General features: G+C 41.4%; 1 protein-coding gene across 3 annotated transcripts in view; it reads right to left on the reverse strand.

Moving 5' to 3' along the window:
* unc5db (unc-5 netrin receptor Db) overlaps positions 1-7,924 on the reverse strand; it is a 255,429-nt gene extending 247,505 nt beyond the window's left edge. For all 3 annotated transcript variants that reach the window (XM_088994976.1, XM_088994977.1, XM_088994975.1), the window contains exon 1: positions 7,593-7,924. In XM_088994976.1, coding sequence (XP_088851102.1) covers positions 7,593-7,677 — 85 coding nt within the window. In that variant the 5' untranslated portion in view covers positions 7,678-7,924. The remainder of the gene's footprint in view (positions 1-7,592) is intronic.
* Positions 7,925-27,549: the final 19,625 nt, after the last annotated feature.

Raw genomic sequence — 27,549 nt, forward strand, 5'->3', positions numbered from 1 at the left:
TTATGAACAGTTCTGAATAGAAGTCAATGTTTGCACACCACATTTTGCTAGCGAGAAAGAAAAGGGGGAAAAAGACTCGGTGACAACAAGTGAATTTCATTTTGAGTTACTCTGTGGCACTTCAAATTGCGCCTTTTTTTCTCATCCCATTTAAGTTTGAATGTCATGGGTTGATTAACATCCCAGTCCACACTCGAGTAATTGTATTATTTCCACCTATACATCAATTTTCTAATCAATTTATCCTCATGACAGTCATGAGCATGCTGGAGCCTATCCCAACTGTCTTATGCGAGGGATACTCTGAGCAGGTAGCCAGCCAACCGCAGGGCACACATTACATGTACAACTATTCACACTCAGTCCTAAGGTCAATTTGGAGTGTTCCATTAACCATCCAATCATGTTTTTTGGAATGTATGAGGAAATCGGAGCACCCAGATAAAACCTATGCAGGGAAGAACATGCAAACTCCACACAGAAAGGCCAGTGTCGAAATTGAATCCTGCACCTCTGCACTGTGAGGCTGGAGTGCCAGTCCACCACCGTGGTACCTTGTGTTATTTCAGTTTTTTTGGTAGACTGGTTAGTACAATGGTCGACGGTTCAAAATCAAGGTTCCAATACCTGAATGATGCCCAGGTCTGAGTGCTAACTACAATAGGAGTCGTAGGTCTTGAGATGTAAAGGCTAACGCGTTGCCATAGCAAAGACAAGCCCAGGCCCCAACTGACAAAAAAACCCACATTACCACAACTAGCTCAAAATGAAAAAGGACTTTATTTTTATTACCATCATTACTACTGAATATCATTTCTGAATGGATGACCATTTTGTTTAATTTAAATGTAAATCTGAGCACTGAACCGCAAGCATTGTCACAAATGGTAGCTGGATCATTCTTATTCATTCTGCCCACAGTGTAACAATCATAGCAACCCTATCACTTTTTATTTCTTTACGATGGGGAATGACTGATCATTTGAGCCTTTGTCTATCTTTATTAAAGTGCAATTTACTAAAAACACTGTGTATGTCCACTGCCATTTTAGACTAAGAACAAAAATCAGCAGCTACAATGTGCTGTATGCCAAGAAGATTATCACAGAGTATTCGCACGACCATGAGGTGTTGATTGTTGATTTCGGACCTGACACAAAATGTGTGCTGGGGGTTTCACCAAATCCTGTTATGAAAATGAAAAGGTCAGCTCATTTCACAAGGTAAATGTTTCCCTCTCAATCTGTGTTTCCTGTTAGTATAACATATTTGCAATGCATTACTGCCCGTTCTTAGTAATTTGTATAATCCTTAATCAAAAATGAACTCTACCTATTGCGCCCTACCTAATTGTTTTTCTTACTAAGTGCATAGTGCTGAGCTTTGACTAGATCAAACATGCACAAACCAACATTAAACTACCAAGTCCAAGATGGCGCCCGAGTAGGCAGCCACAGCAAGTGCTCTCATGAGCCTTGCTTTTTTTGGTTGTTTTTGTCTTGTTTTGTGTTTTCTTTTGTCACTTTGTGATGTTGTGCGTCGTGTGGAATGGATACGGATTGTTTTTCAGCATTTTTGACCACGACATTCATCAAGGAGGAGACTGTGCTGAGCGGTTGCGCCTTTTCGGCAGCATGAATATGCCAGTACTGTTTTTGAATGGGAGGAATGTCGGAGCCATTCGACTGCCATCGCTGGACACCAAAGGGGCCATTGTGCTTTTTTGCGCCTGTAATGGGCAGCATCTTCACAGCCCCACTTTGTTTAGCGGAAAGGTCAGTGCTGTTGGACAGTCTGCGGCTGGATGGATGCATGGCTTGAGGAACCCACGATAAGAAGAAAGGAGCGTCAGCGCAGAGCGCCGATGCGTATGTGGAACTGTTGCGGCTTGGAATTGAAGCAGATTTATTTGGAACAGGAGATGTGAAACAATCTCTTTTCGTCAATGGATGCTACAGCTGCGTGTTTGCTTTCAACATTTAGCTTGTAGTCGACGTGCACATTCCACCATGATGTCCCTGATCCACTGGTGGAAAGACGCTTTGATCCTCTCCTCTTTCATCTAGAACTGCTTCATGTCATCACAAAGAGGGTACAGCAAGTCCTGAAGAATGAATGTCTTCTGTGTCTTTGTTTTGTCATATTGTCTCTATGCTGTCATATTATTTGTTATTTTTTTTTTTTTGTTCTTTTGACTTCAAGACGGCGCCCCGAGAGTGGCTGCCTTTCCAGCAGCTCATGTATTTTGTTTTTCTACTTTCATTCCTTTCATCACTTTGCTGCTGTGAAATGTAAATTTCTCCACTGTGAGATAATAAAGGCAAATCCAATCCAATCCAATCCAATCCAATCCAAATAAATCCACCGGCAAACAATCAAATACTTTTACCTGTATCTGCTGCCTTTATCTCACCAAAATTGTACAACACCATTCAAAAGCATTTCCGTGTTTTGTCATGTTACACAAGGAGAGCCCCATCTGACTCATTCCATGCAAACACCACCATTGATCTTTCAGAGATCACATCTCACCCAAGTGCAGGAGAGCTTTGCAAGTCCCATTACTGGCAGCTGCTGTGTTCTGTGAGGAAAATACGTTTGTGACATGCTTGGTGTTACTAAGAAAAGATACGGTATGAATGTATCATTGCAATAAATTATACTATTGCTCTTTTTACTAAGACACTGATGTTGCGCTTATGTTATCGCAAAAATATTTGAAGTACATCATTTGAAATGCACTTCTGACTAAATTGAGTAGACAAGCTCATTATTTGGGTTCAGTATGTATGTTTTCTGCTATTGTTTGGTGGTTAACTCGTGTGAAATAAAAATTTGGTACATCGGTTGTGAACCAGTCTTTTTTTTTTCTTGAATAAATACTCATACTTGTAAAAATGTGTGTGTATATATATATTGTGATGTCACGAGAGGCTGTGTCCTGGAGGGCAAATACATCCCCCTAAGATGGCTCCACCCAGAGAGAGTCTTGGCCCCATCTGGTGGAAGGTAGATATTAAAACCACACACCTGCAGCTGATCAGGGCGGGATTGGCAGGCAAGGCTCTTAAGGCAGAGAGCCTCTGAGTGTGGAGCTTGGGAAAAGACAAGCTCGATTGCTGTGCTCTGTGAAGAAGTTGATTGCTGCGTGGAACTCATTGCCAGTTGGGACCACACGACAGGACACTGGATTTGGACCTTGCTAAGGTGGCTAGGCTACATGAGGAGGACGTCAAGAGGGGTGAGGCCTAGAGACTCTTGGAAATGAACTCCGTCTTCAGTTTTACCTCAGAAGAGACTTTATTTTGATTTAAGTATTGGAAGAGACACTATTCAAACCTTTGTTGCTTGTGAATCCCCCCTGAAACCTTTGATTAAAACCTTTGTTTGTATCCAAACCTGTCGTCCATTGCACTTCTTGTCCTGTCCCGCTGAGAGCCAGCCTCTCATGATATCACAATATATATATATATATATATATATATAGGAAGTGAAATATATATATATATATATATATATATATATATATATATATAGGCGAAGCTCCCAATTTACCGGTTGATCTACCGTCCCAACTCTCATCTCTCATATATATATATATATATATATATATATATATATATATATATATATATATATATATATATATATGAGCTTCGGCTTTTGGATCAGCTCCTTCTTCACCACGACAGATCGGTACAAGGTCCGCATCACAGCAGATGCCGCACCGATCCGCCTGTTGAAGCAAAAACTATTATATAATGCACAAATACCAATGCAATGCAATACCAATATAATAAAAGTAGAGTAGGTGCCAGCACTGAAGCGATGCAGACTCGTTACTCTGGTCTCACTGTCAATTCAGTAACTCAGACCCTAATCACTTCCAGTTCCTAGTGGGCATGGCGAATATTTGTAGAAGCAGTGTATATACAAGCAAGGAAATAAAATACAAATAAATCACCAAAGACATTCGTGAGCCATATCCGCATGTTGAAGCCGGCTAGTATTAATGCTACATGGTGAGGCTGTGAACTGATGGGACACACATATATATCAAATTGTTTGAACGAGTTTCAAAATCTGTTCCACCCCTTGTAGCAACACAAACAGCTCATGTATTTTGTTTTTCTACTTTCATTCCTTTCATAACTTTGCTGCTGTGAAATGTAAATTTCTCCACTGTGAGACTAATAAAGGCAAATCCAATCCAATCCAAACAGCAATGGGCTGGCTGATTGACACACATGCAATGAAGCAGCACAAATGCATCTGAATGACATTTGGAAACAAATACGCGTGTACAGTAAACAATCATTCATCAAGTCTGTAAAATATATATTTTAATCCATTTCGAGCAAGACAGTAATTTGAACAAGTTAATATAATGACAGGTCAACACACCCTTGATGGACATAATATATTAAGCCTGTGGTCAAAAATTGAAAATTGTATTTCACCAGCTTGAATTTTGAATTGTTCTGCCACATACTTGGCCGTATTTAATTGAATATGGCCAGGTAAGAACAATTAAAAAAGAGGATGATATTGTCATCAGACTTAAGAGGTGCTTGACATAGATATTCCAACTGCCCTGACGGTGAAGCCATTGCGTCGTAAATAAAAAGGAAAATAGAAACGTGATCTCTCTCTCTCTCTCTCTCTCTCTCTCTCTCTCTCTCTCTCTCTCTCTCTCTCTCTCTCTCTCTCTCTCTCTCTCTCTCTCTCTCTCTCTCTCTCTCTCTCTTTCTCTATCCCGGTCTATCTTTTCTTCTTTTTTTTCGTTGCTAGTCCAGAGTTTTCTGTGGGGGCAGTGGCAATGTAAAATGTCAAACAATGTGAACCCTAATTAATCACAGGAAGTGAAAAAATAGGTCACGTTTTTTTTTCCAATCACTATATATGTTGCTGAATGTTTTTCAGGTGATCAGGGTGTGTTGACATTGTTGAAGCTTTTTCAATATTACGTGTGATTTAATGTTGTGAAAGAGTGAAAATATTGCTTTATTTTGTCTGTAGAACATTGCAGTTCTGTCTGAAGACCAAAAGCTACAAGTTACCTTTTTATATGCATTTCCATTTCTTTTTGTGGACGGTGATTTCAGTATTTGTTCTATTTGAGCTGTCATGTTTAGAGCTGCTGTTGATTTTCATCCAAGGCGCAAGTGAGACATTTTCAGCACCACCACTGTGTTGATCACATATTTCCTTCACCATTCACCGGTGACATAAACTACTTTAATGACTATAGTGATACAGAGTCGCAATAGCGTGATGATAAATGATCAACTCTGCTGCAACTAGATGACTGCTTGCTGAAAGATGCATCTTGCTGTTTCAACAAATGAAAACCTCGAACTGGGTAAGGTAGTCTGGATATGGGATTCGTGAAGGGGTGACCAACTTGCAGTCATCACAACATACAGTATGTCAGGCTCATCGTGTTGATTTCCAGATTACGAATAGGTAGTTGATGCTTTTTTTTCATCCCAGTGGGTATAAAAATGTCATTCTATTGACCTGATGTCCCTTTTGTACTTGTCTAATTCATGTGTCAGAATCAGATGATTTTTACGCATCATTAGAATTTCAAGGAAAAAGTTCTATGTATGGGTTAACAGAAATAATTAAGCGCTTGGAATAGATTAGAAAAGGAATGGTTTTAATTCATGTTTTTATTTCACAAACACAACGAGGCCATGGTTTTTATGGAAGCCTTGGAAAAAAGGGGTTTGACATTGAAAGATGTCCGACTTCACAAATCTAAGATGATGAAATGAAGGCAAAGTATTCTGCGTTCTTGAAGGCCTGGGGAGGTTGCATCGCCTGTCAACTCTTGCAATAAACCTTATTGTAGTAGGGTTGCCGAATCTAATTCCACTTTATTTTCATTGGAAATAGCCTATTAATCTTTTGTAACATCCTGAGGCCTTTTCCCTTTTCAAAAGAATATTGCCACCCACAACCCTGAAACCTTATTTTTGAACTTGTGATCTTATATTTTTAAACAATAAAACATAAATCGGTCGCACGTGAATTTCAAAACTAAACATATTTTTGTTCGAGTCAAAAGGGGGAAGTCAGTCGCTCTGTCGCTGCTTATCTATTGAATTTAAGTCTGAATATGTAGTTGGCCTATTTCAAACTTCCTGATCGTTTTGTATTTTGGGACCTACTCCACATAAGGATGCAACGCAAGCCCAAGACATGACATTTCCTCCACGGACTCAACACACAGATCAGCTGTGTTAGTATATGTGAATCTTAAACGTTTCCATCATAAGCATACAGTAGAAGCTCATCTTTGTCTCAGGGTATAAAACCTTGTCGCGGATTATTTGAGATTGCCTGTTCTCTTTTGGCAAATTCTAGTGTGACCTTTGAATTTATCTTGCCAGTGCATAATTCACATCTTCTCGTTGTCTGGTTAATCTTTTCAAGCTGTCACTTACAGCTCTCAAATCATTATGTTATCAGTGGTTCGAGTTATCTTATCTACCAGTTCGATATCTGTTACTTTGTGCAGTAGTGGTTTATTTCTTTTGAAGGGCATTCCAAATAGTTGTATTGGCTAAGATACGTCATGGTCAATACAACCATTTTGTACAATGGTTCTCATGGATTTTCTGTCTTGTGTCTCCTTCACTATTGCTTTGTTTTCCCCCATAGGCAACTGAGTTGATGTAATATGTGTTACACCTCTAACAAGTGTTAATCTGTTCTCCACTGGCAAACTAAAATCTGATATGCAGTGTAGAAAATCAGTGCTCTTGATTGTTTTACTTTATGCACTGTACATCAAAAATGGGTGGCTTCTAACATTGAGTGATTCCTTAATTGCATGTCTGGTCCAAATGTAAATAATAAAAATCTAGAAAAATAAATGGTTGACCTCTATCGTATGTTCATCTTTTTTTCTGAACTGTTGTCATTCAACATAAAACAAACAATTGAGAAATGAGTCCATTATTTCTAGAGTGAGGGGTTGTAGCTTGAATCCCTCTTTCGAACTAACTGGAATAAAACCTTTGGCATATTTGAAAAGCAAACAACCAGCTTTACATTGTCCCATCGAATGTCGTGCAGGGGATCCATGGTTTTCGGATGGGTATCATTAAAAAATAAACTTTTGAAATTAAATAATGTTTGCACTTCCATATTAATTCTCATACACCAGTGCTACTTGGAAATAAGCAAGTATGCCTCAATGTGCAGCGCAAACAGGGGTGATCAATTGATTTATTCAAGATATAAAAACTCCAGCAGGTGGGTATGTAAATAAATACCTAAATTTATTAATAACCAACACATTAAAGAGGGGGGATAAATATGACTGCAATTTAACTGTCATGTAGAAGAAACAAGTGCTTCTCTAAACTATATTTCTGGCCAGTCAAGAATACTGTAACCACTGCTGCGCTCTCCGGACACAAAACTCTAAGTGATACAAAAGCCTGAAAAAGAATCCCACGTCTTCGCACTTTCTGGACATATGTAATGGCGCGTAACGCAGGACTGCCAGGAGGGTGTCTTTTTTTTCTTTTTTTTCCCCTGTCATTTTAAGTTTCAATGCAAAGTAGCAACCGTCTTACCTTTGGATATGACAGATGACGCGCAATAAACCAAAAGCAGAAGACCTGCCGAGTAAAGGAGGTGTCCGTTCTTCAGCGAACCCATACCGACGCGTCGTGGTCCCCAGTTAGGCAAGACCGGCTGTTGGCAGGACCTCCGCGACCCGCTCTTGCCGCCTCCTCCGTCCTGGACCAGTCTAGACACTGCAAGTTCCGTTCGTAAAGCCGGCAAGGATAGCGTTCAGAGCTCTGATTGAAGAAAGGTGAGCAGCTACAGAAAAGAGAAGAAAAAGCATATCCTCTTCACTCTGGCTGCGTGGTTGTGCGCAGGGGCTGCGCTTGCACTCAAGAGTTCCTCCCTCGAAGCGGGGTTCACTATGCACGAGCCCGCCTCGCGCTAACCAATAGCAACTAAGTCAGCAAGAGAGGAGGAGACCGCAAGACAATCAATAGCCCATATATATCAGTGACGTGCAGTCAGGGGAGGCAGGTGAGGGTGTCATCATGGAAATATGAAATGACAAAATCAATTAAACAGTTATATTTATTTAGTGATTTGTACTTTAACATTCTTTTCCATTCAACTTCACCATTTTTGATTTTTTTTAATCAAAATCCCAAAATCCCCGTCTCGATGGCGGACGGCAACCTGGTTAACGGGATGAAGTGGTCCGACTTCGAGAAGCGGTCCACAACGGTGAGAACGACTGTCTTGCCACGGGACGGGGGGGGGGAGACCTGTAATGAAGTCGACGGAGATATGGGACCAGGGTCGGGAGGGAATCGGTAGCGGCTGGAGAAGTCCCGCCGGGTGTTGGTGGGAGGCCTTCCCACGAGCACAGGCCGGGCATGCCTTCACGAATTCCGTGACGTCCTTCCTGTACTCCGGCCACCAGAACCGCTGGGCGATATGCTGGATCGTCCTGTTGACCCCCGGGTGACAGGCGACCCTGGAGGCGTGTCCCCAGTGTAGCACCTCGGTGCGTAGAGCGGGGGGGATGAACAGTCGATCCACCGGGCAAGCCTTGAGTATGGGGTTAACCCCCTGGGCCTCCTGAAATTTCCTCTCAACCTCCCACCGCAGGGCGCCCAGGATGTGTTGCGCCGGCAGGATGTTAGCGATGATCTCCTCCTCTGCCGGCTCGTGGATGCTAGATAGGGCGTCAGGCTTGGTGTTCTGCGACCCTGGGCAGTAGGTGAGAATGAAGTTGAATCGCATGAGGAACAGCGATTCAACTGTATACCGGGGTGCGCTGGGATAGAAGTTCCCCCACCCCGGACTCTGATGCGTCGACCTCAACCGCGAACGCGAGGTCCGGGTCGGGGTGACGTAAGACCGGAGGGTTGGAGAAGGCGTGACGGAGGCGGTTAAACGCCTCCTCCGCGTCAGGTGTCCACCTCAAGGGGACCTTGGTGGATGTGAGATTAGTTAGGGGGAGTGCCTTCTGACTATAACCGCGGATAAAGCGGCGGTAGAAGTTGGCAAACCCCAAAAATCGCTGGGACTCCCGGACGGCCAACACCCAAGACTCGGCCTGGCCCGTGAGCAGGCTGGTGATGAAAGCCACCTTAGCCTCATCGCTAACGAAGGCGGAGGGATGTTGTTCAAAGACCATCGAGCACTGCATCAGGAATTGAGCGCAGCGCCCGTGTTCGCCTGCGTAGCTGAGGGGTGTGGCAGGGAGAGCTCGCGTCTACTCACGGGGGGGGGGGGGGGGGGGTCAGGGTAGCGAGGCGTCTCTCGACCTCCTGTAGGCGTTGAGCCAGTGAGGACGCGATGTGGAGGTTCCCCGCGATAGCTTGCGCCAGCTGGCTCGAACGCTCCGCCTGATGGGCTAAGGCGGATATGAATTTGTCTCCACCGACGATATCCATCGTTGGCCGGTGTATTATATCACGTCCGCTGGAGGAGTGGTGACAGGACTCGAGGGACGAAGGAAAGTAGCAAGGGGTTGGATCCAAAATACACGGTGGAGACGGAAAGTTCCAGAAAGGTTTTTACTGAGACACGCAGGGCAAACAGGAAATCAGGCAACCGAGTAGACAAATGGAACAAATCCGCGTACTGCTGGGCGACAGGGAAACTACGGAGAATACACGGGCGCAGACCGAGCGGGAATGGGTGGCTTTTATAGCCAGAAGGAACAATCAAGGGAATGAGAAACAGGTGAGTGAGTCCGGAGAGCAGGCACGCTCGCTGGAGTCTGGAGGGGCACGCTCCCGGCGCTGAGGAGGATGACAGGAAGGGAGGGGGAGGATGTGACATGGATGCACTAATTTTTGCCTTGAATTGTTTATCGGTTGGAAATCAGTAGGATTTTTTTGTTGCCAAATGACTCTAGTTTTTCAGAAACTCCTACAATGTAAGGTACTGCTACTTCTCTCCTTTTAGTATCTTCTGAATTTTTGGTTTCATTCCCTATTCTTTCCTTTTGACATGTTAAAAGACCACTGAGGGTAACCACAGTTGTGAGTGCTCTCCTGATTCTATGGAATTCACGTGTCTCAGGAAATTCAATTCAGGACATGCAGGCATCCTCCGAAGTGAATGGGTTATACATCTTTGAATGTTCTACACGTTTTCGCCAGTTACGCAGGTGGGATGTGTCAGAAGCCTGACCGGAGAATGGCCACAGTTAGAAAGTGACCAATAAATGTGCATAAAGAATTGTCTTGTATGTGCGAAGAGGGGAATATGCCTATATAGATATATATATATGTCTCTGCCACAATCACATTTTAACAAGTGGCAAGGGACATATATTGAGGTCAGCAACTTAAGAGCAATTTAAAGTCATTTCATGAAATAAACCACTGGAGCCCCAAATCCTTTGGACATCTAAAATAAAGATATATTTTCTTTTCTTTTTTTATTCCTCCTGTGGACAGCCGTAACACCGGGAGTTTTTTTTTTTTTTTTTGTGGAGTTATATTTCAGTGGCCATCCTACTGTAATGGCATGGCAAACAATCCGGCAAATATTAATGCATAAAATTGAGTGGGGATGGCATCATACAATCAAAAGCAATGGTTCACTATGAATCCACTGATTTTAAGCTTGATTATACCTCTGCAAGGGGCAAGTGATCCATTTTCACCAATCACTTCACTTTGCTACATCCAACACAGCTGCAGCTTTAATGCCCTGGCGTCTCAGTCTGATAATTGTAAATGTTGTCAATGGTGATGCTTGCCATTGGTTGTCACACAGGATGCCACTCAAGACTGCTGACTGGAAGCGGCAGTTCTACACGAATAAAGTAGTGTTGCTTCACATACAGTATATGGAGCAAATTAAGGACAGTATGCGGTGTAATTGTAATAATTTGACCACTGCCCCTGGTTCGAAAAATTGATGGCAGTACACAGCGTAATAAGCCGACCGTGACACCAACTGCTCTGTACCTTTTGCATATGCGTTGAAAAGAATACCAGTAAGACCCACTGCTCGCGGTCGCCAGCTCGTCCCTTATTGCAAACCGAAAACTCGACAGGCATGGCAGATGTGGAAGGAGACTCAAAAAATCTGATCTGCAAAGGGTAAAGTCGCCTGATATGATGTGATGTGATGCTTACTCATGCTGCAATTCTCTTGGCAAATTGTAAGTCGGCAAAGTTTGCTCTCTTTAATGAAATTAAAACACTATTTCATTGAATGGGTCCAAATGAATATGTCCGAATTGAATATGTATGTTTTATGTGTTGTGTAGTATTATTTGTCATTTTGTGTTAACTTTTCTTTTGATGGGGGCGTGGGCACCCGCAGCAGTTCTTCTCTTTCCTGATGATAAAAAATTCATCTGTGCTGTATGTTGAACATGTAGCACATTTGGCAATAAAGTTCACGTGAACATAAATATGAAAACCATACTTTAATTGTTTACATTCCTGGCAGGCCTCTAAAATAAATGTGTGTGATCAAATCATTTTAACTAATTGATCTAATTAATCTTTTTTCCATGTAAAATTACTGATATGACCCTTATTTGATTTTAAATTCATCACATTCATCTTGAGACAGATAAAAAGATAAACGAAAAGATGGCATTATAACATACTTTGTTGTTTTTTTCAATAGACTTGCAGTCCGAGCCAGAGACAGATGCAGTCCGAGCCATTTACTTGAGACATTTAGTCAAAGTTCTACCTGCAGCATTTAATTTTCACCATGAGGGGGTATATCACTGTTTTGTTTGTTTGTAAGTGCCCTGCAATTGGCTGGCAACAAGTTCAGGGTGTCCCGCGCCTCCTGCTCGAAGACAGCTGGGATAGGCTCCAGCACCCCTGCGACCCTAGTAAGGATAAAGCGGCCCAGAAAATGAATAAATGAATGTTTGTTTTTGAAAATTTGAAACGAAAAATCTGAGACATTGGTTCTCAGTCAGAAATGGATGGAGTGCCATCTCCTGGTCGGGGAGGAGATCTTGCCCCAAGTAGAGGAGTTTAAGTATAAGAGAATCATGTTAACAAATGAGGGTAGGAGGGAGCGAGAGATCAACATGCGTATCGGTGCGACATCTGGTGTGTTGCAGATTTTGTACTGATCTTTCGTGGTGAGGAAGAAGCTGAGTCCAAAAGGCAAAGCTCTCAATTTAATGGTCGATCTACATACCAACCCTCATCTATGGCCACGAGCTACGGGGACGGAAAGAACAAGATCCTGGAAACAAGTGGCAGAAATAAGATTTCTCCCTATGGTGTCCTGGCTCTCCCTTCGAGATAAGGTGAGGAGCTTGGTCATCCAGGAGGGGCTCAGAGACGAGCCGCTTCCCCTCAACGTAGAGAGGAGCCAGATGAGGGGGCTCGGGCATCATATTAGGATGCCTCCTGGACACCTCCTTGATGAGGTTGTCTGGGCATGGCCCACTGGCCGAAGACCTTGGGGAAGACACACTACATGATGTCATGTCATATGAAATGGATGCTTTGATCCTCTCCTCTTTCATCTAGAACTGCTTCATGTCATCACAAAGAGGGTACAGCAAGTCCAGAAGAATGAATGACTCTCTGTGTCTTTTGTGTTGTCATATTATTTATTTTATTTTTTTCCCAAGATGGCGCAGCAGCTCCCCTCTCCCGGCAAATTAGCTTTTTCATGTTTTTAATGTTGATTAAAGTCATTATCAGTGCCTTGCATGCTGGGTCCGAGAGGACAGTAATTTCATTTGTGTTGTACGTCATGCATATTAGCATATTTGACAATAAAGCTCACTTTGACTTTGACGTCACCTAGTGGCCTGGGAACCCCTCGGTATATGCCAGGAAGAGCTGGAAGAAGTGACTGGGGAGAGGGAAGTCCCTAATGAATGTGATGCCCGTGCAACCGAACTCCTTGCCAAGAAACTATATAAGGACAAATAATGAATTATTGACTTTGAGCCTAAATGTAGCCAAACCAAGCAATAAGTGAAAAGAAAAACATTGCATATCTGCTTCCATTTATTTTCTTCCCACTGACCAACAAATTTTATTTTGGCTCCCATGTTTTAAAATGACATATTAAATGTTTAACTCTTCTACCAGAAGATAGATCTGAACAGAAAAACCCAACAATAATTCCAAAGTACAAGCACACAACAATAAAGCAAGGTGGTCGTCACCCTGGATGAAACAGCGTGGCCATCACAATCTCAAAATGGTACAACTTCATTTAAGTCTGTACTTTGGGCAGTCTATTCCATCATCTCCACTTCCAAATGGTGCAAGTACTTTGATTACCTGGCTCTGCGCGTCAGAGTGGTGTAATTCTGTCCGGAGAATAGAATCAAATCCCAGATTGTGGAGATGTGGATTCGCTGATGGGTCCAGAATCTCATTCCTAGATCTGTGCAGCAAATCGTGTTGTGTCCGCCATGTCGACTCGATGCTGTGATCCTGCTATCCAGTTTCTGCGGCCAGTACCTAGATCCATCAATGAACATTACATTGCCCACCATTGTTTTCCTCCATGGAAATTGTCATCTCTGAATTGTACTGGATGGGACAGTGCATTGTGTTTGGTTAAGTGGCTTGCACACTGGGATTTCAACTGTGAACAAGATAAATAAACTGCCATTCTCATTTCACAGAATAACAAAGTTCAAACTCATCATTGTGATTGACAATTGTGTGACTATGGGCAGAAAATCATGCATGGATTCATATTAAAGGAATTGTCCATAGCTTCTTGAATCACTCAGGATTACATGAATATTGCTGCCATATAAAGTCATGGTGGTGGTTAATGTCACCGGACACCCCGACAGCACGGCTGCCAAAATCTGGACTTTGTCTGCCACCTATTAAGCTTGTTTTAGCCATCTCCCTCCACCAACGGACTTAACTCAAAGGATCATTTCATTGGCAAGATTTGCCAAAGTCTGATAACGCCTGAAACAGGTTGGATGATGGCTCTCAGAGAATAGGCTTGGACTCTCCTGGCCTAAAAAGTACTGTATCTGCCTTTACGCTGAACTCAAAACCCTATTAAAAGCCAGGACTGCAATCACCAAACTGCTGGCTTTACTTTGCCATAAACGTTGACTGCCATCTGCAAATAGAGAGCAACAAAATACGTCTGTATAAGCTCTCAGTCGTACTTGAGTGGTCCATAGATGAAAAGGTTTCTTCAGCCGTCATCTGTACTTCTTCAAAAGAAGAAGCATCAAGAGAGTAACACAATGTTTAAAGTAAAGAAGTTGTCCATTTCAGTTCAGTAAAGTTTCCGTACAGTAAGACCCGACTCAGCATAGGTGAGTTTACCTGAGTTTTGAGCCTTTTTCAAGTTTGAAGTATGAACACATGAAAAAAAAAATCGCTTTTCGCGGTAAGCATGTTGACCACAACCAGATTTACTGCTGCTCCTCTTACTTTCTTGAGCTAAGTCTACCAGTGCTACCAAGAACAAATTATTCTTCTTTGATGAATGTCATTGCAAAAATTACTGAAAACAATCCACATCATGTCCACACGACCTAACATGACCCTTTGACAAAACAAAAGACAAAACGGTCACGGTTTGCAAGGTGGTAATGACGGTTGTGGATCCCCAAAAAACAGGCAGGAGGGAGCAGCACGTTTTATTTGAGGAATCGTATTCAAATAAAGTCAGCAGGAACAAAATCTATAACATCAAAATCATCTGAACAGAAAAAATACAAACAAGATTGTAAAAACACAACAAGGTGAAAAAACACATGCACAGCATACAATGCATGCACAATGCATACAATTGCATACAAAGCATACAATGACCCAACAACGAATGGTCGTGCCGGGAGTCCTTTTGACTGCCACTGATTGTAACGACCAGCACGCGCGTGGCTGCAGGCAGGGCTGACAGCGCTACCCGTTGATCTCCAATCCGAACGTGGCATGCTGTCACTGATCGGGACGACCAGCACCTGTGCAGGTGCAGGCGGGGCCGACAGCGCCACCCGTTGGTCGCCAACCAGATCATGACAAAAACCACAAAAAAACAACAAAACATGCAACGGTTTTGAAGCGCACTTGCCGAAAGCTGCCTACTAAGGGGTCCCTTTTGGGGAAAAAAACTATACTCAGAAATCACAGCTGAACCAAAACTTGCCACGACCCATTTTGCTTCAAAATGTTTTGATAATCTTGGGAGATTTCACTTTAACCATTCAGTTTCTGAACTCCATTATTTTGAGGTTACCACCGCACGTGTGATGCAATTATCATAACGAGTGGCCTTCCCATGATAGATATTTCATTTGAAAACCTCTGATAAGAGAGAAATATAATGTGACTGATATGACCTTTACCATATGCGACAGTATATCTTCAAATCACTTTAATCTGTGTAGTTTACATTAAACCCCTTCGGTATTTTATTGGACATTCTAAATTTGAAATATTAACTCGTATGTATTGTTCAAGACATCTTATCACCACGGGAGGAACCAAATCTTGGCACAGTGTCTTATTCAAATATGTGAAGTTATATATAAAATAAAGAAATAAACAGACAAATAAATAAATAAGATAAACTAAATAAATAAATAAACCCCCTCTACTGCATTAGCCTGCCACTTTTCTGTTTAAAACATACTGTGAAATGTGTCCTTTAGGACAACACTTGAAATGATTCACCTCTTGCAGCTTTTTATTTGAAATGATGGAGAGTGCAATCAGCAAAAGTATCTCAGGCCATGCAAATAAAACAAAGTGGGCAGTCCTTTTTATTTATGGATGGTAAAAGCTACAAAAACAAAGCGCTTTACAACTGGTTCAATTATTCTTGACAGAAGAGTGATTTGAACAGATGAATCCACTGATTTATTGTTTGAAGCAATGGGTTCTCTAAAAGCACTGTCATACAAGAGCAATCTGTTGTTTGATCTCCCCCCACCCACTTTGTTTTAAATATCATCAAATGTTTGTGGGCAAAATGCCAAACCTCTTTAGAGTTTAAGTTTAGTTTTTGGTTGCATAACTTCAGGTCTTGCGTACTCAATAGATGTAAGCTTGCAATGCTAGTTAACTTCCTGAATTGCACAATCAGTTCCGGGTGTTAATGAGCAGGAATCTACACCAGCAGACTGCAGATGAAGGGCAAACTACGCCCTGGACTGTACCCTGAATTTCAGCATCACTGAGCGGGTCCTCAGGTGACGCTTTCCTCGCTGAAGTCAAGCAGGTCAAACGCTTCAACATCAGTGACTATCAAAGTTTGTTCGTTAGTGAAGAAAAAAAAACTCACGAGACACTTGACAAATGGGAATATGCTGAAGGCTTACAGAGGGTGAATTTGGAACAGCCTAAAACATTCACTTGTCAAACTAAACATGGTCGCTAATCTAGACTAGTCCAATACCACCAATGAAGCATCATTAGGAAAAACAGCTACCTTGGACATGTATGTTAGAGTTAAAGACTCCATCATCCAAATCATAAAATGTATTTAAAGTAGAAAAAAGCAAATTGTGATGATTTCATAGGCGCTTTTTAAATACATTTTTCTGATATAATATAAAACACAACATAAATTATCGGTTTTTGGTGTTCAGAAGGTGCAAAGTGTGTCACACGAGATTGTTAACCACTTACACAGAGGACTGTGTGTTCAAAAGCAGACCACAGTGTTTGCTCTCGACTTTGCGGTTCAGTTATGGCAGATTCCCTCCAGCCAGGATTTTTATTAGTGAAGACTTGATAGCGTATACGTCATTTCATCGCAATCGGAAGACAATATTTATTATTATTATCACCAATAGTAGTCTTACTGTTTTATCCATCCGTCCATCCATCCATCCATCCATCCATCCATCCATCCATCCATCCATCCATCCATCCATCCATCCATCCATCCATCCATCCAGCCAGCCAGCCAGACAGCCAGCCAGCCATCTATGGGTCCTGGGGCCTATGCCATCTGTCTTCGGACAGTCTGAGGAGGGGGGCATCCTGATTCGGTTGTCAGCCAATAGCAGGGCACACAAAAAGGAACAACCATTCATGCTCACACTCATGCAGATGTACACGGTATGATTGCGACTCCGGCCTCACTCGATCGAGTTTGCATGTTTTCCCTATGAATGCGTGGGTTATCCCTGGATATCTGGCTTTCACCCACATTCCAAATATATCCATGTCTGGCTAATGAAACACTAAAGTATCCCGAGGTGTGAATGTGAGCAAGGATGGTTGTTTGCTTGTATCTTCTTCTTTTCCTTTCGGCTTTTCCCTTCAAGGGGTCGCCACAGCGAATCAGTAACCTCCATCTTCAGAGGTATGATACGCATGTTTGTTTTGGCCAAGCTTTTACGTCGGATGCCCTTCCTGACACAACCCTCTGTATTTATCCGGGCTTGGGGCCGGCACAAGGTATCTTCCAATTTGCTGACATTCGATTCAAGGTGTTGCACCTCTACTGCCCGAAGACAGCTGGGATAGACTCCAGCACCCACCATGAGCCAGTGACGTGCAGTCAGTGGAGGCAGGGGAGGCAGTGCCTCACCTGTCATCATGGAAAGCTGTCATGGAAATATCAAATGAAAAAATAAATTAAACAGTTATATGTATTTAGTGATTTGTACTTTAAAGCTCTTGTCCATTTAACTTCACCGTTTTAGGATTTTTTTCAAAATCGCTGAATTTTCACATTTACCGTTCAAATACTGAGTAGAGACGAGCGGTGAGGCAGCAGCCGGCTGAGCCTCACCATGGATTGCGCAATCACTATGCTTACTGTGCTGGCTTGCTCTGCAGTGAGACCGCATTGCTGTCCTTCTGCATATCGCTATTAAAGCATTCAAACACGTTTAGTATATGAACTAAATTTCTACAGTTTAGCTGGTGTATATAATGTCATTGTACATTGTACATTATAAACACTGCACTACAGTGTTTATTTTGTTTTATTTTTATCAAAACGCTGTGCATAGGTGAGGCAAACAGTTCTCCCGCCTCATGACAGGCAGGGGGCGCTTGTGATTCCAGAGATACTTCTTACTCCACGTCTGCAGAATAATAGAATTAGAGACAGAAAGCTACAGTAAACAGTTAGCAAATAAAGTGCAACCCTGCAGTCATTTTTCGTGTTGCTTGGCCTCACTTTCACAATGGAGGATTACATATCTAAATTTAAAGAATTTTCTAAACTGGACTTTCAATCGAAGCAGGAGGTAATAATTAAAGGAAGACCAACACCGGAGCTAAAAGGTTTGCTTCAGACAACGGGACACAATAATCGCTCTTTTCAGGCGGACTGGTACACACGAAAAGGCTGGCTGTGTGGATGTCCAGCAAGAAAGCGCCTTTTCTGCTTTTCCTGCCTTCTGTTCTCAACTGGTGACAATGTCTGGACTCAAATGGGATATTGCGACCTGAAAAATTTTCAACGGTGCCTCATCAAACATGAGCGGTCGACCGCGCACATCCAAAGTCAAATCGCGCTAAAAACATTTGGGATGTCCAGGATCGACTTGGCTTTGAATGAACAGCGAAGACTCAACATCGGCATCCACAATGCTAAGGTAAAGGAGAACCAGGAGATTTTAAAAGATCTCATCAATGCCACCTGCTTCCTTGCCAAACAACAGCTGGCATTTCGTGGAAATGATGAAAGTAAAGACTCTGCTCATCGTGGCAATTATGTTGAACTATTACATGCTTTCGCTGAGAAAGATGACAGGCTAACGAGTCATTTTGCGACATCCACTGTATTTTCTAGCCTGTGAAACAGAATACAGAACGATTTAATTGAAGCAGTTGGTGATGTCATTAGAAATGACATTAAAAAGGAGATCGTGCAGCCCCATTTGTTGCTGTAGAAGTAGACGAGATTGTCATTCTCAGCACTGAAAACATACAGTCGGAACAGGACTGATCAAGGACGACTTTGTTCACTGGCAGTGATCTCCGTTGAGACAGAGGGACTTTTAAAACTGAAGAAAGATAAGGAAGGCTTCTACAAAGAAGTTATCGATGCCTTTCTTCAGAAGGAGCGGCGCATGGACTAAAGGTAACACGATAAAAACGTTTTTTTTTAATTATTTTTTTTCTATGCTACAGTTTGTATATATAAAGAATGCTGACATTAAATTTTAAACAAAATACGTTAACTGTTGCCAGTCAAATGGTGAATAAACTACTCTGTAGAGTTCATTTTTGTAAATCTGACTATGATGACGTCAGTGCCTCACCAGCCATGAACCTCACCGCACGTCACTGCCATGAGCCTTGTGAGGATTAAGCTGATCATAAAAAGCTTGGATGTTGTAGTTGATGGGATGAAGCAGTTAGAAGCAGTGTCTGCTGGTTTAGTTAGTATTTTACGAAAGAGCGAAAATCAGCACAAACCGACCGTTGAACCTTGTTTCACATGCAGGCCAGGTACAGGTGGAAGGAATCACACTGACAGAAAATGGTAAATAAGAAACAAAACATTCATGAACTCAATATCTATAAAGTACCTGTACAATAGAAGTCACTGCCACAAAGATCCAGGATATAATGAAACAAAAACAAAGACTTTGGAAATGGCTAGGAAAATGAATGGTGCAACAAAGTGACAAGGCAGTCCAATTACGCAAAACAAAGCAGGCATACAATACACAACATAATGAAAAATACTTACAAGCCAGACTAAAGCACAAATTCAAAAGAACTATGAATCATGCACAATAATGTTGAGAAATTAAAGCTCAGCTTCTTTAGCCAGAAAGTGCTGCAAAAAAAGTCCCGCCAATATTCATATTTTATATTTCAGATTATTTATATACTTTTCAGCTTGTACTTTTCTATTTCAGAATTTTGTGACTCTAAATTTGTCTCATAATGGGAAATCACAAATATAGGTTAAAAATCATTTTAACATCCACTGATTGCAACGTGGTACAGGTGTGGTGCTCATCCTCCACTCAAACAAAAACAGAACAAGATCTAAACCATGAAAATACATTTGTGGGTTACCTGCTGTTAAAATATAGTCTACAGGAGGAAGACTGAAACTGTGTTAATAAAGTACCCACTTTGTACATTCTGTATTTTCTGTACTTAAAGGCATAGCATACATATTGTATGCTGTATTTTCCACACTAAAAAAAGGCACACCTAAAAGCCTGCCATTTTCTTAAACGCTCACAGTGCGCCATAAAATCCATTGCGCCTTATGTGTGGATGGTCTTGATGGTAATATTTCAACCCCAAAATGGCTCCTTGCTAGAGACATGCTTACAATGCAGAATTCAAACTTAAGTCGATTGGTTAGGAAATTGAATCCGAATCAGAATCATCCTTATTGCCAAGTATGTAGAACACACAAGGAATTTATTTCTGGTAAAACACGCTGCACTAGTATCATCATCAAAAAAATTGCAAAGAGGCACTATACAACATGGAAATAGTGCAGCAACAAGAGTTCATTGTTGACTAGTCAATGTTGTAAACTGTTGTTGGTTAATGAAGTGAAATGTGTCGCTTTTTTATGAAATAAGTTTTACCTATATCAATTTGTTGGCATTTCCTTGAGGGTAGCTCTATCTAGCAGATGTATTGTAGATTGTGTCTTCAATGTCAAAAAGTCAAAGTCATCTTTATTGTCAAATATGCTAATATGCATGACATACAGCACAGATGAAATTACAGTGAGACCTCAACTTACGTACTTAATTGGTTCCCAGACAGAGTATGTAAGGTGAAAAGTGTGTATCTCAAAAAACAATTTCCCATAGGAAACCATTAAAATGGGAATAATCCATTCCCGGGTTTCCATAAAATATACTTTTCAACTAAATAAGCCTTAAAACTACACACAACATACCTTATTCTATGTATAACAAATGTGCCATTGTATTGCAACGAATGAAATACACTCCATTGTATCGTAAAGTCACTTTATTTACATTTGTGATGGTCATTTATGGCTTGATGGAATGGCGTTGGAGGCCGAAGGTCAAAGGGAATTGCTGTTTGGAAAGAGAGGCGCATTACATGAGGACTGTAATTAAAGAAATAAACTGTCCTGTAAAATAAAGTTTTATTTACCTTTTTGATGGTCGTTGATGGCTTATGGAAGGAGAGTCACCTTCCATAAGGACTGTTGGTAACTTAACCTCTGATGCTGTTCGGTCGTGTGCTTCCACCGAAGATCACTCCGCCAGCCATGGTGGGTGTGTATTATGAAAATAGTGCTTATTATAAGGTTTAATTTTCATAAATGTGACGTTTGTAAGACGAAAAGTTTGTAAGATAAGGTGTTTGTAAATTGAGGTCGCACTGTACTGTCCTCTCGGACCCAGCGTGAAAGGCACTTCTAATGACTGAACAAACATAATAAACACGAAAACGCCAATTTGCCTTATAATATTTGTCTTATAATGCAATGCAATTCCTTGAGAAAACTATAAAATAGGCCATTTGTTGAAGTTACTCCTCATAATCCAGGAAGGCTTTTAGTGTATAAAATACAGTTGTCCACTTTGCTGCTTCTTGGGCATCTATGGTCATGAGGTTGGTAATGGGCTATTAAAGAATTACCCCAAAATGAAGTTGTCATTACCTAGAAGTTTTTTTTTTCTTTTAAAGTAAAGAGGAGATGCAACTACAACCAAAAGTAGAGATGTAGAGAACCATATGCATATGCGTTTACTGAAAACATTTGAAACGAAAAAAAAAAAAAAAAAACATTGAAAGACCCCATTCACAGGTCTGTCACCGGAGTCTTCTGCATGAAGAGATTGGTACTATTCTTTTAATTCTCTCTTGGCAGGCTCTGATTCACCAGCATCAGCACCTTGGACAGTGATTTTCCTGATAACAGAATGAAGTCTTCGTGCAACTTTGCTTATGTGTACATAACTGACTAGCGGTTAGTGGTAAAACATGTATTTTAGCACTATGAAATGGCAAATTCCCATTACAATACTTTAAAATTTGCAGAGGTGAGCATTTCACGAAATTTTGCTCATCTATCATTCGTCATCCGTCAGCGACATGGACACCCGTCTGTCATCGTCAGGCCATTGTTGTTGTTTTTTCCAAGCAGAGCCAAAATGTAATAAATCATTGGAATCTTTCTTGGCAATGTACAGTATGTAGAACTTACAAGGGAAAAGTCTCCAGAAGAACATGCTGCCAGAGTATCATCTTAAACAAGGACATCACAAATAAGTATACAAGGGCATTCCATAATGTAAGTGAACCTTTGTGCGATGGTACCTCCCGGTGACAACTGTGAAACAATGTGTAAAGTATCAAGCAGAGCTAGCGTGATATGTGGTAGAATAAAATGTGATAACAGCTGTACAATTTGTGCAGAAAATCATTGAACCATTTTAAAGTAACCAGTAGCTGTATTTGTAATAGAACAAGTGTACAATTATACTTATGTCCTTGATTGCAATATATAATATAATATAATATAATATAATATAATATAATATAATATAATACAGTGAGACCTCAACTTACGAACTTAATTGGTTCCCAGACAGAGTGTGTAAGGTGAAAAGTGTGTATCTAAAAAAAAAAACATAGGAAACCATTCAAATGGGAATAATCCGTTCCCGGGTTTCCATAAAATATACTTTTCAACTAAATAAGGCTTAAAACTACACACAACATACATTATTCTATGTATAATAAATGTGCTATTGTATTGTAATGAAAGAAATACACTGCATTGTATCATAAAGTCACTTTATTTACATTTGATGGTCATTGATGGCTTGATGGAATGGCGTTGGAGGTCGAAGGTCAAAGGGATTGCTGTTTGGAAAGAGGCACATTACATGAGGACTGTAATTAAAGAAATAAACTGTGCTGTAAAATAAAGTTTTATTTACCTTTTCGATGGCTTATGGAAGGGGAGTCACCTTCCATAAGGACTGTTGGTAACTTCTCTTTTTTCTTTGGAGACTCCTCATCATTTTTGCTGAAAACCTCTTCATTGACACATGTTGCTTTCTGACTTGTAAGGTCTTACGAAGCTGAGGCATCACATTATCGTTCATCATGTTGTTGATTGTCATAGCCACAGTCTTTTCTGAATGGGACTGTTTGGTAAAAGCCTACACATCATTCCACTTTGCCAACATTGCCTTTATGAGCTCACTTGATGCTGCAGCCATCTCCTCCTCAGATGTTCTCGAACCATCCGTTACTAGCTTTAAAATCCTCAATAAGCGCCAAACTTCCAGGTTGGCGCATGCCGATATCGGCGTGAATTAGCCGTGCTTTCTCGCATAAAATAGCTTGACTCACGCTGTCGCCGGACAGCTGCTTTTCGTTAATCCAACTTTTTCAATTTCTTCGATTGCCCGAAAACCTTTTGCAGCAGACGCACCTTCGATGGCTTTACTGTTCCGGAGAATGGTAGCAATGGTTGACTTAGCATAGCCGTGCTCGGCCACATCACACAAACACACACCTTGTTCGTGTTTTTCAATTATCTCCTTATTCTCAGCGACTGTGATTTTATTTTGTGTCTTCTTGGGCTGAACACGAGCCTGTGGTGGTTTTTTTTCGGTCCCATCATAGTAAAATTATCAGCAAAAAGCTCCAAGTAGGCGATCGACGTGTGCATTCTATGAGAGGGGGTGTGGAAAGTAGCGTCGGCTGGAGCGCTGTTCGGTCGTGTGCTTCCGCCGAAGATTCACTCCGCCAGATCCGAAGGTCGTGTGCTTGATGGACCAGCCATGGTGGGTGTGTATTATGAAAAAAGTGCTTATTATAAGGTTTAATTTTCATAAATTTGACGTTCATAAGATGAAAAGTTCGTAAGATAAGGTGTTCGTAAATTTAGGTCTCACTGTATAATGTAATGTAATGTATGGTGATACACAAAGATAAGACTGATGAATGATTTGGCAGAGTGGGAGAAGGTAGAGGATGAAGAGAAGAGTTCTAAGCACGTAGCCTTGGGACACATCCCTGGGACAGCCAAGCAGAGGAAAAAAAACAGTTATTAATGTGAATAAATTGCTTCTTGTCCTATGAGATATGACTGAAGCCAGGTGAGGACATTGTCTTTGATGGTGAGAGATTACAGGCAAGAGAGTTCGATAGAGTGGTTGATGGGGCCAAAAGGGGTGGTAAAGTCACATGGGATGAGGAGGGAGGGTGAAGACGGAGAGTAGTCTGAAGTCGGAAAAGAGGAAGAAGTAATTGATGATTTTCAGGAGTTAGGTTTTGGTGCTGTTTTGTGTGAGGATTCCACAATGACATTTGTTGTTGTTTGTTGTTGAGATGGGTTTTGATTTGCGACAACACATTTTATGACTGTGGACAAAAAGAGAGGTTGGAGATGAGTTGGAACTTGGAAGGTGCTCACAATGTCAGGGTTGAGTCTGGATGTTTTACAGGCTGTAATGTCAAGAAAGCAGTGCTTGACCAAGGAAGATAGGATGTGATCCAGTGTGCATGTGGAAGAATTGTTGGAATAATTTTGATCGGTTTAGCAATGGAGACAGTTTCGGAATATAGAGAAGGGCAGAGTGATTAGGAAGGACAGAGGCAGGTAAGAAGGGAAGAGAACTGTCGAAGATGTCGATTTGGGATTGAAAGAAGGATCGGAATTAAGGATTTGCTTTTGTCCCATGGTAAAAGAGGCTCAAATGTTGTCACTGGGTTTGTAGAACTTGATGAGGGTGTAGAAGTAAGCATTATACCGTTGGTGCTGTTGAATGATAAAGTCAACTCAACAATCACAACACAAAATCACACACAAAGGACTGACTGCTTTAATCAATTTTGTGTCAGGAAAACCTTCAAAATGTTGTAACGACATTTGATACATGCACATTACACCACTTCATGACTGTTGTTTTTCCCTTGGTGTAGACCTGGCGTGGCCAACCAGTCAGAGATGAGGAGCCATTTTTTAAATTATGTTACTGCAAAGAGCCAAACACACGCACGCACACACACGCACGCATGCACGCTCACGCACACACATAGACACATACACACAAACACATGATGCACGGACACTAGACCTCTTCAAGATTGACCTTTTTCTTCAAACATATGGACACTGATATTCCCATTCTCCAAGGTCTAAATTAGCTAAATATACCAGTTACTGTGATCTTGGATCTTGGCTATGCCTGCCTTAAGAGCCATGTAATGTTATTGTTTTTCAAAAACGCTGCAAAATGTGGGATATAATAATAATAATAATAATAATAATAATAATAATAATAATACATTTAATTACTAAGCGCCTTTCAAAACTCTCAAGTACACATTATGTCCTTATTTTCATTGGAGCTTTCCAGAGGTTGATGCTATAGCATTGAAAGTGGTACCAAATGAAAGCTAATAAAATGTTCTTGCATATGGTAGTAAACACATGAACACACATGAATATATATATATATATATATCAATAGGTTTTAGATGACCTTGAGGCACAAATACTTTCTTTAGGTTGTAACAGAACAAGCATTTGCTTCTTTTCATCGCGACTACTGGTAATATGATTACTTTGTTATCCCATGTTACAATGGGGCAATCAAAGTCACCAAAATCGTGTTAAAGCTCCATAAGTCATGAAGGAATAGTATTGTAATGATAGCCAGCATGTGAAATGCGACATGTATTCTGGTGTTATCAGACCAAATGAATGGAAATAATTAGCAAGGCCACTGCACATCTCATATGAATGACAACCCAAGAGAAATATTCATTATAGGGGAGGTCTTAACTCCCGAACGTGCCTGACATCAAGGCTCTTTGATACCAGCAGCCCGGTGGTCAGCCCAGCTGGGACGCTCAGATCAACCAAGGGAGACAGCTGATGGTGCAGCAGAATAGACAATCGACAGCACGGCAGGGTGTCCATGATATCAGAGTCTGTTTTTGTTCTCCACTGGCTTCATTTATATCTGGGCAGAACAGAGAACTGGCTGGCACTTATCCTAATGGGCTTGGATCATACTTGGCTGGTGTCAACTCGCCAATTCCTAGTGGCTTTGGTTTGGAGTTAGTTATTGATTAAGTTCCCTTTCTAGCAACACATATATCTTGAGAAATCTGATGATGGAAAGGCTGTAGTGTTTTGACAAGTTGTCAGGCATATAGATTTGGCCCTGTGGTGTTCAAGAAGGGATATAGAGATAAATTAAACCTTCCTCGGTTTTGTCTCCTCACCCTAATCCCATCAAAGGCTCCCTTGCTTTTTGTTTTTCATTTCCAAATATGAACACCCCCATCCCCATTCCGCAGTCAAACCACCGTTATTAGCTTTGCCGTCCTACGTTCTGGCATTATGGAAAGTGTTCATTGATAATTATTTGCTTCCAGACAAACATATGCAACTGTAAATAATTCAAATCAGCATTATCGCAGCGATCTTCCTTCAAAGTTTTTTTTTATAGGATTACATAAATACTAACACAGAACAGTGCTCACCAAAGCTATGTAAAAATTATTAAAATGAAGGCTCACCATCTCATTCGGTCTAGCCTTCTCAGGACTAAGGCAAGGGATGGAGAAGGAGGGAGAGGGAAAGAGAGACAGAGAGTGATGAGTTAAAAGTGATCGTTCGTTCCTGGTTCATCGTTTTTCAGGGTGTTAGACGTGGGATGGTGGAATCAGCAGGAAGCCAGGTGTTGAACATAATATGTTCTTTTAATCTTGTAGACAGCTGGGACATTGTGAGGTCGGTTGAGGAGAGACAGAAAGGAAAATGAGCAATAGACGCTGGGGGAGCATGTATATAAGTTGTGGAGATAGGATGTGACGTAGGATAGGATGTGACGTAATAGGATGTGACATCATGTAAAGGCTGGGAGGACGTATCAGGAAGTCAAAGACAAACAAAACGATGCAAAAACATTATTACATATTACAATACTATACAACGATGAGAAGGTTTCTTCAGCCGTCATCTGTACAAAAGTGAAGGTTTCGGACGTTTCGCCTCCTATCCAAGAGACTTCGTCAGCGAACTAAAGTCTGACTGGTCGTATCGGCCCCATTTATATATCCCTAATGTCCAGACCTAGTGGTGCCGGACACAGCTATGATAGGTCCCTACTCTCAGGTTGGGGGGGGCGCGGGACCCCCCCTGTGGCCCCACTGATTGTTCCTACATTCCTGACTAACGATTGGCCTATTACCCCCACTCCCCCCGGTATCACCTCATCAGCATAACGACCCTCATCAGCATTGCGAAAGTTGCCTAACCTGTTTTGCCTGAGCAGGCTATTGTATGAACGATCCAAATTGAACCTCACACCACCAGACCGGTTTAATGAAGGATTTTGTTGTTTTATAAGAATCGCCTCTTTTACCCCCCTTTCAAACCATCTATGTTCTTTCGCTAAGATTTTAACCTCATTGTCGTCAAATGAGTGGTTAGTAGCTTTTAGGTGCAAATGTACTGCCGATTGAGGCCCACTAGTATTATCCCTGCGATGTTGATAAAGTCTTTTTTTGAGAATTTGTTGAGTCTCCCCAATGTACTGCTCTTTACAATTTTCATTCTTACAATGTATGGAATAAACTACATTACTTTGTTTTTCATTTG

This window comes from Hippocampus bargibanti, linkage group LG04, assembly GCF_051943395.1.
Source record: "Hippocampus bargibanti isolate YZ-2025 linkage group LG04, ASM5194339v1, whole genome shotgun sequence".
Taxonomy (NCBI): Eukaryota; Metazoa; Chordata; class Actinopteri; order Syngnathiformes; family Syngnathidae; genus Hippocampus; species Hippocampus bargibanti.